A 15222-nucleotide genomic window follows, 5' to 3' on the forward strand; every position below is an offset into this window, starting at 1 on the left:
CCGTGTTAGTCTGGGGTAGTTGAAGCAAAATGCAGGACAATGTAGCACTTTAAAGACTAACAAGATGGTTTATTAGATGATGAGCTTTCGTGGGCCAGACCCACTTCCTCAGATCAAATAGTGGAAGAAAGTAGTCACAACCATATATACCAAAGGATACAATTAAAAAAAATGAACAAATATGAAAAGGACAAATCACATTGCAGAACAGAAGGGGGATGCGGGGGGGGGGGGGGGGTGGGAAGGGGGAGGAAACATGTAGGTGGTGTCATGAGCTTCCGTGGGCACAGCCCACTCCTTCAGATGCCCAAGAGGTTACAAGGCTACTTCGCGATCCAGGCCTTTTCAGAAAGGCAAGTTTGCGAAGCACTTGTGGGAAGCAACAGTACCACGGGGGCTCAGCTGCCACTTCTCCAGTGGTCTCTTACCTTGAAGACCTTCCCAAAAGCCCCGTCTCCCAGCTCGCCTATAATCTCCCAGAAATCCTCCGGGTTCAAGTCTCTCTTGACGTGCTCGTATTGTTTCTTCTTCTTCTCGGAGCCGAGCTTAAAGATTTTGCGAAAGTTGAAGAAAGACATGGTGCCCCCCCCCCCCCTTTCGAAGAGAGAAGCGCTGAAAATTAATGAGGAGAAGCCCGCAGAGGGCGGGAAGCAGCTCAGCTCCCCGAGCGGCGTCTCTCTCCTCCCGGGAGGGGAAGGTTCCCAAGTCTCTTGCCGGGGAGGGGGCTGTCCCGCGCGAGAAGCCTTTGGGGCGGGCCGGAGGGAGGAGATGCCCGCGACGCTTCAGAGGGCTGGGTCCTGCGGGCCACCAGGTCAACCCGCGCGGCTGTCAGGTCCGCGGCTCCAGCCTCCACGGACGACGCGCCAACTTCCTCACTCACATCCTGGGCGGAGGCGCCTGCCCCGCCACAGACGGCGGGCGGGGAGGCCCCTCCCCGGGACGGGAGCCGCCTCCTTTCCCTCAGGCGAGCGGGGTCCCCCTGCAGCCCCGGAGGAAGGAGCGCCCGGCCCCCGACGCGGCACAGAGGGCGGCAGGGTCCTGCCCAGGCGGCAAGCGGCGTCTCCTCAGGGCCGGGGGGGAGGGGCTTCTCCAGCCGCCACGGCCTCCTCCTTCTCCTGCCTCAGTCCGTCACCCGCCCCGCGTCCGGAACCGTCTGCCGCCGCGCGCGCGCTCGCCCTGCCGGCCGGCCGGGCCCCGCCTCCCTACGCGCGCGCGCCCTCCCGGCGCCGACTTCCCCCGCCTCCCCTAGCGCGCGCACGGAGGGACGAAGGGAGGGGCAGGCGAGCCCGGCTGGCAGAGGAAGACGGGAGAGGGCGGGACTAAAGGAGCCGCTCACCCCGCCCTGCGCGGCGGCAGTTAACGGCCCCTGCCACGTGATCGCGGAGAGCCCGACAGGGGCCAATAGGAGCGCGCCGAGGAGTTGGGCGGGTAAGACTGTTTCCCCCGGGGGGGCGGCTCGCTTCTCCTTGTTGTGTGCCCCACGGGGGTATCCCCTTCATCCCGCCCCCCCATTGGCGATGGCGGGAGTGGGGGAGAGACCCTTCCCTCACCCCCCCATTGGCGATAGCGGGAGTGGGGGAGAGACCCTTCCCTCACCCCCCCATTGGCGATAGCGGGAGTGGGGGAGAGACCCTCCCCTCACCCCCCCCATTGGCGATAGCGGGAGTGGGGGAGAGACCCTCCCCTCACCCCCCCATTGGCGATAGCGGGAGTGGGGGAGAGACCCTTCCCTCACCCCCCCATTGGCGATAGCGGGAGTGGGGGAGAGACCCTTCCCTCACCCCCCCATTGGCGATGGCGGGAGTGGGGGAGAGACCCTTCCCTCACCCCCCCCATTGGCGATGGCGGGAGTGGGGGAGAGACCCTTCCCTCACCCCCCCATTGGCGATAGCGGGAGTGGGGGAGAGACCCTTCCCTCACCCCCCCATTGGCGATAGCGGGAGTGGGGGAGAGACCCTTCCCTCACCCCCCCATTGGCGATAGCGGGAGTGGGGGGAGAGACCCTTCCCTCACCCCCCCCATTGGCGATGGCGGGAGTGGGGGAGAGACCCTTCCCTCACCCCCCCATTGGCGATGGCGGGAGTGGGGGAGAGACCCTTCCCTCACCCCCCCATTGGCGATGGCGGGAGTGGGGGAGAGACCCTTCCCTCACCCCCCCATTGGCGATAGCGGGAGTGGGGGAGAGACCCTCCCCTCACCCCCCCATTGGCGATAGCGGGAGTGGGGGAGAGACCCTCCCCTCACCCCCCCATTGGCGATGGCGGGAGTGGGGGAGAGACCCTTCCCTCACCCCCCCATTGGCGATGGCGGGAGTGGGGGAGAGACCCTTCCCTCACCCCCCCATTGGCGATGGCGGGAGTGGGGGAGAGACCCTTCCCTCACCCCCCCATTGGCGATGGCGGGAGTGGGGGAGAGACCCTTCCCTCACCCCCCCCATTGGCGATGGCGGGAGTGGGGGAGAGACCCTTCCCTCACCCCCCCCATTGGCGATGGCGGGAGTGGGGGAGAGACCCTTCCCTCACCCCCCCCATTGGCGATGGCGGGAGTGGGGGAGAGACCCTTCCCTCACCCCCCCCATTGGCGATGGCGGGAGTGGGGGAGAGACCCTTCCCTCACCCCCCCCCCCATTGGCGATAGCAGGAGGGGGGAGAGACCCTTCCCTCACCCCCCCCCCATTGGCGATAGCAGGAGGGGGGAGAGACCCTTCCCTCACCCCCCCACTGGCGATGATGGGAGTGGAGGGAGGGAGAGACCCTTACCTCACCCTCTCCCCCCACTGGCGATGGTGGGAGTGGGGGGAGGGAGCGACCCTTACCTCAGCGCCCTTCCCCCATTGGGGACAGGGCAGTTGGGGAGAGGAGAGAGACCCTTACTTCACCCCCTAATTTGGGACAAGGGTGAGGGGAGTCTCCTTTCCTGAGCATTTCCCCCAATTAGCCCATCCCTGACAGTGACATGGGCACTCGCGGTGGAGTCCCTTTTCCTCACAGCTCCTTGCCGTAAAGGTTCAGGGAGGGTGTGTGGATTCACCTCCATTGCCTGAGGAAGGACACCGGGTGTATCAGGAGTAGGGATGTTAAAAAGCATTTACTCAGATAAATGTGTAACTGCTGTAATTTTCAGCAGTTACACATGAGGGGGCATAGGAGGCAGCTACACGGGAGCTGGTGCTTCCCCTTCCCTGTGCTGATGTCTCTGATACACAAGCAGCAATGCGAGGTGGCAGCAGCCCCTCTCACGGTGGGGCCTTCCCCCTCCCCACTCTGTGCTGCTGCTTTTAAGCCGGCAGCTCCAAGAACCAGCTTCTGCCTACTCCTGCCCCCCTGCTGCCTCTGTGGGAGGTAGAAAGAGGGGGGCAGGTGGCTCCATGGGATCTAGTGCTTGTGGGGAGCTGGCTCCTGCCTCCCTCCCACTTGCTGCCCATGATACAGAAGCAGCAAGGGAGCGGTAGTGAGTGTAGTCAACAGAATTAACTGCAAAGCCCAAGTTTATCAGTTAATTGTGTACTTGACAACACTACCCTGCTCCACACTGCTGCCTCTGATAAAGAGGCAGCTGTGTGGGTAGGGGCATGTGGCTCCGCAGAAGACAGTATGCATGGGGAGCTGGTTTAAAAGCCTGCTCTTCTGCATACTGCCCACCTGCCACCCGCCTCACTGCTGCCTCTGATACAGAGGCAGCGGAGGAGGGGGAGGTTACATGTAACTATGAAGGAGTAGCCTCCATGTCTCCGCTCTCGTGCTGCTGTCTCCCAAAGAAGCACCAGGGATGGGGAGGCAGGAGCTGGTACTCCCCGCGAGCTGCCTGCCCCCTCTCACTCATGCTGCTGCTTCTGCTAGAGAGGCAGCCGTGTGCACACCCATTTTATTGTCATGGGTGGCTGGTTGGTGGAACATGGAAAGATCTGCGTTGAGCAGGGTGGGCTGTGGGTCAAAAAGTTTGAGAACCATTGAGCTATACAAAGATAACTTCTAATTAGTCTGTATTACTCATATAAACCTTTCTTGACTCTCTAGCTGCTCCTCCAACATCTCTTCTTATCAGCTGCTCCAAAATTATTTCCATTGATGGATCCAAAGTCTGTCTTTTCTATGTCATCTGTTTTTCTTTCCCTGTGGTCCTGTGCTAGTCTTACCTCACTTGATTACTAAAAAACATCTGTCTGACATCCCTGCATCTCCCCTCTTCCTGTTTCATCATTAGACATCTGCCTCTCCCACTGGTCTGACCAGCTCACTCTCCTCTTGGAATTTCCTCATTGACTTTTTGTCTCTTATCACATCAGTGTCAGCCCATTCCAGCTCGCCTACATGCTATGTAATACTTGCTTCACCTTTGTGTCTGCTCCATTTCATTCTCCTTTCTACTTCTTTGCTATATTCATCTTATACTCTTCCCTTTGTAGCCTCTTCCCTATTCTTCATACCATGCTGTCCCCCTACTTTTGGGTTCTAGTTTTATTTGCATAACAAGTGCCACATATTTATTAAATCTTAACTAACACATTTCTTTGCCTTGTTCTTGAGTTGCTAGTCCCCAGTGGTTCCCAACCTGTGGTCTGCAAACCCGTGGTGGTCCGTGACAGTACTGTAGAAGTCCCCAGAAAGTTTAAAAGTAAGGATTGGGCCCACCTCAGGACTGGGACTTTCCACCTAGTGATTCTCGCCCAGGGCTCGCTTTTTGCGACCATCTGTCCTGCACTGCCGTTTACGCTCCAGCCCTCTCCCTGCTCCCAGTCCCGCGGTGGGCCCGATCCTTACTTTTCTTTTTCTTTTTTCTCCCCCAGTGCTCCATGCCCACCCAAGGGCAGAGTGCCAGGGCAGGAGCTGCCTTTGGCCACGAGAGCCCCTTTGCTGTATCCTCCGTGGATGGGCAGAGGACAGAGGGGGTGGGAGCTGAGGAAGCAGCGTGGGCCAAAGGACATGCTGGCCGCCGCCTCCCATCACTCCTCTTGACCCAGAATGGCAAAAGGTAGGGACCGGGAGCTGACAGGCTCTAAGTCTGCAAATGCTCCATGTGGATAAAAAGTCCCAGCACGTCAGCACTTTGCCCTGCTGGGCTGACAAGTGACCCTGGAAGTGTTGCGGACTCAGATTGGATATTTGTTTGCTTGCAGAGTCTGAGTTTGTTTGATTGCAGGCACAGAGCCTCTCAGCTCCCATTGGCTGTGAACAGCAAAAGCAGCCAATGGGAACTGAGGAGCTCCAGGCCCTGCAATCTGCCCGGCCCTCAGCCCAGGCTGAAGCAGACAAGCTGCGACTGTAGTCTGAAGTCGGCTTACATTCGAGTCAGTCACTTTTTACCATTTTTTCTTTTTTTGAAATGATCACGTTACGTGGCTACATCAATCTGCTCTAACCGTTCAAAAGCTATTAGAGTGACGGGAAGGATTTAGTTGGGCCTCTAGCAAAAATGGATCAGTGGATCCAATACCATTTTATTCAATAAAAATATATGGCACCTCAAAGTTATTACATTTCAATGTGGACAGCCTGTATTATCTCTTAATACTACTATATTTGTTTAGATAACATGAACTATTATATATTTCAAATGATTATCAAGTAATGGAATGTTTGAAAACAATTATATTGTTTTGGGGAGGGCTATAAAATTTTAATAGATTCAAAAGGGGTCCGTATGCATGAAAAGGTTGGGAACCACTGCCTTACAGCAAAGTTTGTGAGGAATTTCTAGCATCAGAGAGAGCACTCACACCAGAGCAGTGAACACGATCTGAATATGAGAAAATAAATGGACTTATGCCCTCTTTAGTTTCTTCAGTGTATAAAGAAGGTCTTTGCTTAGAGGCTGTTTTAAGTCCCTACCCCACCCAAAAAAATTACAAATATCATCATCTTTTCCTGTTTTTTGCTGAAAGTCATCTTGAATAACTCAGGATTGTATATGCAGAGCTCTCAGCTGTTAATTGAATGAATGTAATTCGAAATCTAGGGTAGAAAGTCACATTTCTAGTTTGTGTGTGTGGAGGGGCCTTTCATAACTTGTTAATAAAGAATCAACAGAAAGGCACAACCCCAGTGTTCTTCCTTGCTTGCTGTCTTTAAGTCCCTGTTTGCACAATGGAAATGATTCTGGAATTTATGGGGAAGATAAGAAAAAAGCATAATACTGGAGGTTAGTCTATTAAAGGACAAATTCCAGGGCTATCATTACGTTGTTAATCTGAATCTATATTCTGGCTCACAACAGTGACCTTGAAACAATGTATTGCATGGGTTCCTTGCTTCTGATGGATTTATAAATGGTTTTAATCTGTTGACACTGTATGGAATTATTTGGCATATGTACTGTGAAAAATTCAATATAGAGAACAAATGTATTACCATTTAATTTGTAACCCTTGTGCCAGCTGGAGTCAGCAGCAAGTAGGGCCAGATTCAATATATAGGGGGTTTTATTCAACATATAACACAGAACCAGCTCAAGCACACACCCAGTAATGTGGCACAATTACGCACCACCTTTTGGGTACCTCCAAGAGGCAGTACTTCACCTCTCAAGGACACACAGTCTGAATGTAGACTATAAACTTATAATAAAAAGGGGGAAAAGTAACCTGGCATTAACTTAGTAAAACGCTGCAAGCAGCATTCATAAGCATAAAACTGAGAGCAAAATACCACCCCAGAGTATTTTGAACAGTGTCCTTTGCCTTAGGTTTTTAGTCCAATCCAAATGTTCCTTTAATGTGCTTCTCTCTCCACTGTCTCAGAGTTGTTGTCCATGGTCAGTAAAGACACAGAGGTCAGGGGTACATCTGTGTGAGTTCACCCCCCAACCTGGCGGGTGAGGCACCTTACTCACTCTGGCATCAGCTACCCTGCCAGCTGCCCAACACACCACATACTCTGGAATATCTTATGGTCCCACCATATAATACAGATGTCGGTGATTTCATCTGTCAGTGAGGAAGCCTCATTGCCAGTGCAGACTGTATCAGAGATGCTGCCCAAACAAATCTAATAACCAAGTCTAAGCATTAGTGACTTCAGGTCTATTGATCTGCACCAAAAGATTCAATTGAGTCTCAATCCACTCTGTTATAGGGATGTTAAAATTAGATTACTCAACTAATCTAATAGTCGATGGAACTTCCATTGACTATTCAATTAGTCGATAAGGGGGCTTCCACTTTAAAATATAGCAAGAGCCCGCCCGGATATTGCTACATTTCAAAGGCGGAAATGTCACGTGGCGTTCCGCCTTTGAAATGTACAGCAGCCCCGGCAGGGACTCTTGTGCATTTCAAAGACTGAAACGCGGCATGGAGCCTGGGGCCAATGGGGGACTTCCCCTTTGAAGTCTACAAGAGCCCTACTGGATCTCTTGTACATTTCAAAGCAGAAGCGCCGTATGGAGCCCGGAGTCAGCAGGTGACTCCCCACTGGCCCTGGGGTCCATGCGGCATTTCAGTCTTTGAAATGCACAAGAGTCTCTGCTGGGGCTGCTGTACATTTCAAAGGTGCTCCCCCAATACCTCCTTCCCCCCCCCCCCCCCGTTGACTCTTTCTGATAGAGGCAGCGGGGGGCACGGAAGCGACTAGTTGACTAGTGTGTCGACTATTCAATAAGCTTTTGCTTATTGGATAGTTGACTTGTCTATTAGTCGCTTACATCCCTGCTCTGTTACTGCATAGTGGAAGTAGGAAGGGTCATATAGTGTCTAGGGGTGTGTCTAGAATACACTTCTCTGTCGACAGAGAAATGTAGATGAGGCACGTTGAAATTACTAATGAAGCAGGGATTTAAATATCCCACACTTCATTAGCATAAACATGGCCGTCCCTTTTTTCCGAAATGGAGCTTTTTCGAAAAAAAACCAAAAAGCGGCAGTCTAGACATGGATCTGTTGAAAAATAAAGCCTTTTTCTAAAGATCCCTTATCTCTCATAAAATGAGGTTTACAGGATCTTTCGAAAAAGGCTTTATTTTTTGACAGATCCACGTTTAGACCTCCCTTTTTTTTTTTTGAAAAAGCTTTGTTTTGAAAAAGAGCGGTGGCCATGTTTATGCTAATGAAGTGCAGGATATTTAAATCCCCACTTTGTTAGCATTTTCGACGTGCCTAAATCTACCTCTCTGTTGACAGAGAGGTGAAGTCTAGACACACCCTAGGATTCTTAGGTAGAGCCCATATCCTCAGATACAAATACCTGTTCCCACCCTTTCTCAACTCCACTGTTCTTTGGAACCTTTGTTGCCTGTCTAATGAGTGCAGTTTCAATGAAAGTAAATCCCTCAATGAGGGTATGCCAAGCACAGATCTGCTGCCTCTTGATACACACAATAAAGACAATCACCTTTTATTATAGGAGTTTTACAAAGTTAAAAAGCCTTGTGGATGGGAGGAAGTGGTAGATAAGATATATCTTGTTGTTACTAAGGCTTTTGGTAGTGTCTTGCATGACCTTCTCGTAAACAAACTAGGGAAATACAAGCTAGATGGCGCTTGTATAAGCTATACTATAAGGTGGATGTGTAACTGTTTAGAAAACCATTCCGAGAGAGTAGTAACCAGTGATTCACAGTCAAGTTGCAGGGCACATTGACTGGGGACCTGCAGGAATCTATTCTGGGTTTGGTATTTTTGTCAATGATTTAGATAATGGCATAGAGAGCACATTTATAAAGTATATGGATGATACAAAGCTGGGAGGGGTTGCAAGTGATTTGAAGGATAGGATTATAATTCAAAATGATCTGGGCAAACCGCAGAAACAATTGAGTAAATTAAATGAAATTCAATAAGGACAAATGCCAAGTACTCCATTTAGGAAGGAACAATCAATTGTGCATATACAAAATGAGAAATGACTGCCTAGGAAAGAGTAATGCAGAAAGGGATCTGGGTATTTTACTGGACCACAAACTAAATATGAGTCGACAGTGTACCACTGTTGCAAAAAAAGCAAACCTTCTGGGATGTATTAACAGGAGTATTGTAAGTAGGACACACAAAGTAATTCTGCTCTACATTGTGCTTATTAGGCCTCAACTGGAGTATTGTGTCCAGTTCTGGGTACCACATTTCAGGAAAGATGTGGAGAAACTGGAGATGGTCCAGAGAAGAGCAACAAAAATGATTAAATATCTAGAATATGATCTAAGAGGGAAGATTGAAAAAAAAAATGTGTTTGTTCAGTCTGGAGAATAGAAGACTAAGGGGGGACATAATAGTTTTCAAGTACATCAAAGGGTATTATCAGGAAGAGGGAGTAAAAAATATCTCCTTAGCCTCTGAGGGAAGAACAAGAAGCAATGCGCTTAGTTTGCAACAAGGACAGTTTAGAGTGAACATTAGGAAAAACTTCTTAACTGAATAAATTGTCTAGTGAGGTTGTGGAATGACCATCATAGGGGATTTTTAAGAGCAGATTAGATAACACCTGTTAGGCCTGGTCTAAATAAAACTTAGCCCTGCCAGTAGTGCCGGATACTTGACTAAATGACCTCTGGAAGTTCCTTCTAGTCCTAGGATTCTGATTAGCCTTGCCCCCAATAATAAGATGACTTGTGACCCTACAGCAGAGAAAAACAATCATTTGGGCAAAGCATTCCCATCATTTTGTGTGCTTAGGCAGAATGATGTATCTGTGCAAACTAGGTCAGTTCATGAAGTCGTGTTCCTCAGCTCATCACTAAATATCAGGGGACAACATCTAAGCATGCCAGCAGACTAAGGTGTTAGTTGGTATTTGCCGGAGAATTTTAGAAATTTAACGACATAGCCCTTCTGTTTGTGAAGAAATCCTTCTCAATGTGGAAGTGATGTAGGCCTACCTTGTAGGGTCTGCAGACAGCTGCGTTCATCTCAAGTGGATGCTAAACTTTGAGGCTTAATGACAAATAAAATGTCATTACTAAATTATCATTTAAATGATACACTTATCCAGCTGGTTTCATTTGAAATCAAATATTACTGAATAAAGTTGGAAATTTTAAAGATGCAAATCCTGAAGGCTGTGTCAAATATTTGATTTTTTTATTCAAAAATTATGTTGAAAAAAGGATTACTTCCACTTCAGCAAAATATTTTGGGCCAAATGCATTCCTGCTTTTCTTATTGACTTTAGTGCAGTTGTTACAGAAGTTAGATATTTGACCCAGTGTTTCTAGCAGGCTAACTATAATGTCACCTTCAGAACTATCTACAATATGCATCTGATGTGCTAGCTAAACTGTGCTGCCATGCTTATTAGAATCATTAAACTAAGTATTACCTCATAAATGTGAATATATGCATCAATTGCTTGACATGTGTAGCTCAAAATATGATACCCAGTATCTACTAGGTTTATGACAAGTGGCTACATTAGGAAAGTTCCTCTAACTTTCCTATTTTAAGATTGTTGCTTTCGTCTAAGTTGACTAAAGTGTGCATTTAGTAGTTCTGTTAGATAAATCTCTTGACTTTGTAATGCATATAACTTAAATTACTGTTCACAAGAGAGCCTGTATGTTTTAAATAGGTATATCTTTCAAAAAATATTAACCACAATTTTTGGAATATATATTAAACTGAACACTTTAAAATACTTCTTTACCAAATTACTGGCATGCTTCATTAAATAATAATTAAATGTCTATAATATTACCAGAAGGAATAATATTCTAGTCCCATTAACCAGTTTTAATCAGTGGAGATTATCTTTTATTTAATTCAAAGGCCTTATGTAGTTGTTCTCGGGGATATTGGACCAAAACTTCATTATGCAATATGTGAACATGAGAAAGGCTACTTAAATCTTGTAGTGCACCATCCATCTGATAGGCATTAAGAGGCTTAGTCCAGTCACATGAATGCACACACTGCAAATGCTACACCATAGTTGTCTTACCACCAAATGGTAATTAGACCGTTCCTCTTGCACAGGAGCAAAAGCTGATTGACTTTGTTTGTGGCTTTAAAAATTTCCACTAGTTTACATAATAAAGATTATGAATTTATTAAGGGATAAAGACTGCTTTGTCTCTTAATATTGCTTTCAATCAGCAATGGCACAAACATTTCTGAAAAAAAAATATCTACAAACCTTGCTTTTCTTGCTCCAAATCCTGATTTCCCTCCTCCCATACCACACATTCTTGTTTCCAAAACCGATGACGTGTTCTGCTATATCCTGATGAGCTGCAAAGTCTCAAGATAAAACAGCTTGTAATGTGATACGCTATTGTAGCTAGGTTATTTTTAAATTATGTTTGACTTGCTGACCTTAATAATAAAAACAACTAGTTCAGGTTTTGCTGTAACCATGATCCTGTAGGTGACGTTATTCTTCACATCCACAATTTTTAAAAATCCCCAATTTCTCAGAAAATTTATTTCCAAAACTAGAACATTTTGGCACAAAGATAAATACTAAAGGCTATTAGTTTTACAGTCAGATATACTTTAATCATAAGATGAAAAGAGATGCAGTGTGGCAGAAACAAATTTAGATGGTAGCACAAAAAGGAAATAATGACACTAAATAATGCAAAGGTGAAGGTGAAAATCTTAGTTAGAATCAGGCAACAGTTGGGGATTTTTTTTGGTGAAAAGTGACTTCACAAAGGTGGCATTTTAGGGTTGCACATTTAATGACACGTTACACATACAGAACCATAATTTTACATGCAGAATGTTTCACAGGTTACTTGTTTTCTAAACAGCTGTTCTGCAATTATTCATTCCTAAAGACAAAGATATCATAACATTGTAGAATAAAAATTGGCTTTATGTAGCATTTTTAAGGTATCCCCAAATGCTTCCATAATAATGATACTAATAGTGCAATTGTTTCGGCAACACATAGCAGCTGTTGTGTGTTCAACAATAGCTCATGCAAATTCTTAAACCCTATTATCTGCTTTTTGAAAAACAGATAACTCACAAACTGGGGGTTTTTTTTTTGCCTGCTTTCTTGAATTACGTAGCGTCGTTGATTTGCAGGTTGAAGGGATTTTAATTTAATATTTCACCTATTGTATATTGCAGTGCAGAGCACCGCAAAATTAATACATTAAAGTGAAAAGAGATTAATAGGATCATCTAGTCTGGGCATCTGCTCAAGACAAGCCCATAGAATTTCAGCCAATAATTTCTGCAGCTTCTGATTGAGCTTTAGCATATTGTATCTTTTGTAATTAATTGAGGCAGCTTGTGGTGAGACTGTGCAAAATAAAATTTCAGCACCATTTAGAATGGTGTTTGCAAAGCTGAAGTACAGTTAAACCAAACCATATTTCAAACCTGCTTATCAAAAGGATGTTCATTCACCTGTTTCTAAGTTTGTGAAGCAATAAAAGGGAGACCAGAATGTCATGCATATATATCTGCAACAACAGTGTGACCAGCAGGGCTGTCAGCAGGCTTTGCTGGGCCATGTACAATATGGGATGGCGGCCTTGCCTCCGCCTCCCCTGCCTCCAGAAGAGGAGAGGCCTTGAGCAGAAGAGGCACTACTGGGGCAGCCAGCCCTCAACACCATCCCATCCCCAACCAGCCCTCAGTGCCACCCAGGCTCCACCATGTGAGGCTTCAGTGGCTATTTAAGGAGCCTGGGGCTCTGGTTGCCACAGTAGCAGCAGCCTGGAACCATGGGCCTTTTTAAATTGCCAGGCCCCAGGGCAACTGCCCCCTGTGGCCTGGCCCCTGCTCTCCCCCCGTTAGTGGCCCTGGTGACCAGCCAGTCCTCCTCCAGATAATTGGAAAGTACTTCATAGCTTTTTGTTTAACAGTGTTATGCTTGTAAGAAGCACATGGGATCTTTACAGGGGAAAAGGCAATACACCATGTTTATTAAGAACTAGCAGGTGAGGTCCGTTGTTGACCGGGCAAAGTCATTTTGTGTAAATTACACTTATAGGAAAGTTCAAGAAATTAAATTACTATAATAGAAATTGTTATTATTGTGCTTGCAAAAGGGAATCATAGAACACTAGAACTGGAAGGGACCTTGAGATGTAATTGTGTCCAGTCCCCTGCCCTCACAGAAGGACCCAGTACTGTCTAGACCATCCCTGATAGATGTCTATCTAACCGGCTCTTAAATATCTCCAGAGATGTAGATTCCACAACCTCCTTAGGCGACTTATTCCAGTGTTTAACCACCCTGACAGTTAGGAAGTTTTTCCTAATGTCCAACCTAAACCTCCCTTGCTCCATTACTTCTTATCCTATCCTCAGAGGCCAAAGAGAACAATTTTTCTCCCTCCTTCTTGTGACACCCTTTCAAATACCTGAAAACCACTATCATGTCCCCTCTCAGTCTTCTCCTTTCCAAACTAAACAAGCCCAATTTTTTCAATCTTCCATCATAGGTCATGTTCTTAGACCTTTAATGCTTGTCGCTCTTCTCTGGACCTTCTCCAATTTCTCCACATCTTTCTTGAAATGTGGTACCCAGGCCTGGACACAATACTCCAACTGAGGCTTTCTCAGTGCATAGTAGAGCAGAAGAATGACTTCTTGTGTCTTGCTCACAACACTCCTGTTAATGCATCCCAGAATTGTGTTTGCTTTTTTTGCAACAGTGTCACTCTGTTGACTTCTATTTAGCTTGTGATCCACTATGAGCCCTAGATCCCTTTCTGCAGTACTCCTTCCTAGACAGTCACTTCCCATTATCTATGTGTGAAACTGATTGTTCCTTCCTACTTGGAGTACTTTGCATTTGTCCTTATTAAACTTCATCCTATTTACCTCAGATCATTTCTCTAGCTTGTCCAGATCATTTTGAATTATGACCCTATCCTCCAATGCAGTTTGCTATCATCCCAGCTTGCTATCATCTGCTAACTTAATAAGCGTACTCTCTATAGCAATATCTAAATCATTGATGAAGATATTGAACAGAACTGGTCCCAAAACAGACTCCTGCAGATTGGCAGAGGCCCTGGAAGTTTTTCGCCTTCCTCTGTAGCGTGGGGTACAGATCACAGCTGGAGGATTCTCTGCATCTTGGGGTCTTCAAAGTATTTGAAGGCTTCAATATCTGAGATATAGGTGAGAGTATTATTCTAGGAGGGGGTGGGTGAGATTCTGTGGCCTGCACTGTGCAGGGGGTCAGACTAGATGATCATAATGGTCCCTTCTGACCTTAAAGTCTACGAGTCTATGAGAACTCCACTTGTTATGCCCGTTCAGCAGGATTGTGAACCATTAATAACTACTCTCTGAGAATGGTTATCCAGCCAGTTATGCACCCACCTTATAGTAGCCCCATCTAAGTTGTATTTGCCTAATTTATTGATGAGAATATCATGCGAGACCGTATCAAATGCCTTACCAAATTCTAGGTATATCCTGTCTGCCGCTTCTCCCTTATCCACAAGATTGGTTTGACATGATTTGTTCTTTACAAATCCATGCTGGCTGTTACCTATCACCTTATTATCTTCCAGGTGTTTGTAGATGAATTCCTTAATTACTTGCTCCATTATCTTCCCTGGCACAGAAATTAAACTGACTGGTCTGTAGTTTCCTGGATTGTTCTTATTTCCCTTTTTATAGATGGGCACTAGATTTGCCCTTTTCCAATCTTCTGGAATTTCTCCCGTCTTCCATGATTTTCCAAAGATGTTAGCTAAAGGCTCAGATACCTCCTCTATCAGCTCCTTGAGTATTCTTGGATGCATTTTATCAGGCCCTGGTGACTTGCAGACATCTAACTTTTCTAAGTAATTTTTAACTTTGTTCTTTTTTAATTTTATCTTCTAAACCTACCCAATACCCACTAGTATTCACTGTGTTAGGCATTCCTTCATCATCAGACTTCTTGGTGAAGACCGATACAAAGAAGTCATTAAGCACTTCTGCCATTTCCAAATTTCCTGTTACTGTTTCTTCCTCCTCATGGAGCAATGGACCTACCCCGTCCTTGGTCGTCTTCTTGCTTCTAATATATTTATAGAAATTCTTCTAGTTTCCCTTCATGTCTGTAGCTAGTTTGAGCTTCCTTTGTGCCTTTGCCTTTTTTAATCTTGCCCCTGCATACCTGTAGGCTATGTCTACACTCGCAGCTTCTTATGCGAGTAATATGCAAATGAGGCTAAGCGTGGAATATCTCTGAGCCTCATTTGCATACCTAATGAGCCACCATTTTTTTCAGAAGAGGCTCTTACGCAAGAAGGAGCGTCTACACTGCCCCTTCTTGTGCAAGAAAAACTCTCTTGCGCAATGCCGTTACACCTATTACTTGACAGTACAGGCAGTCC

At 46.6% G+C, this 15222-nt stretch overlaps 2 protein-coding genes across 5 annotated transcripts in view; one reads left to right on the top strand and one right to left on the bottom strand.

The window, feature by feature from the left end:
* The window catches only part of SLK (STE20 like kinase), a 63082-nt gene extending 61895 nt beyond the window's left edge, over window positions 1-1187 (bottom strand). For both annotated transcript variants that reach the window (XM_006135379.3, XM_006135378.3), the window contains exon 1: window positions 429-1187. In XM_006135379.3, the coding sequence (XP_006135441.2) occupies window positions 429-578 (150 nt within the window). In that variant the 5' untranslated portion in view covers window positions 579-1187. The remainder of the gene's footprint in view (window positions 1-428) is intronic.
* A 109-nt stretch (window positions 1188-1296) lies between these two features.
* The window catches only part of STN1 (STN1 subunit of CST complex), a 74667-nt gene continuing 60741 nt past the window's right edge, over window positions 1297-15222 (top strand). The window contains exons 1-2 of one of the 3 annotated variants that reach the window (XM_075935532.1): window positions 1297-1428; window positions 4787-4971. The gene's annotated coding sequence lies outside the window, so the exon portion shown is untranslated. Of the gene's footprint in view, window positions 1429-4786; window positions 4972-5147; window positions 5288-15222 lie in introns of those variants that run through there. The other 2 variants (XM_075935534.1, XM_075935535.1) reach the window with 2 other exon arrangements.

This window comes from Pelodiscus sinensis, chromosome 8, assembly GCF_049634645.1.
Source record: "Pelodiscus sinensis isolate JC-2024 chromosome 8, ASM4963464v1, whole genome shotgun sequence".
Taxonomy (NCBI): Eukaryota; Metazoa; Chordata; order Testudines; family Trionychidae; genus Pelodiscus; species Pelodiscus sinensis.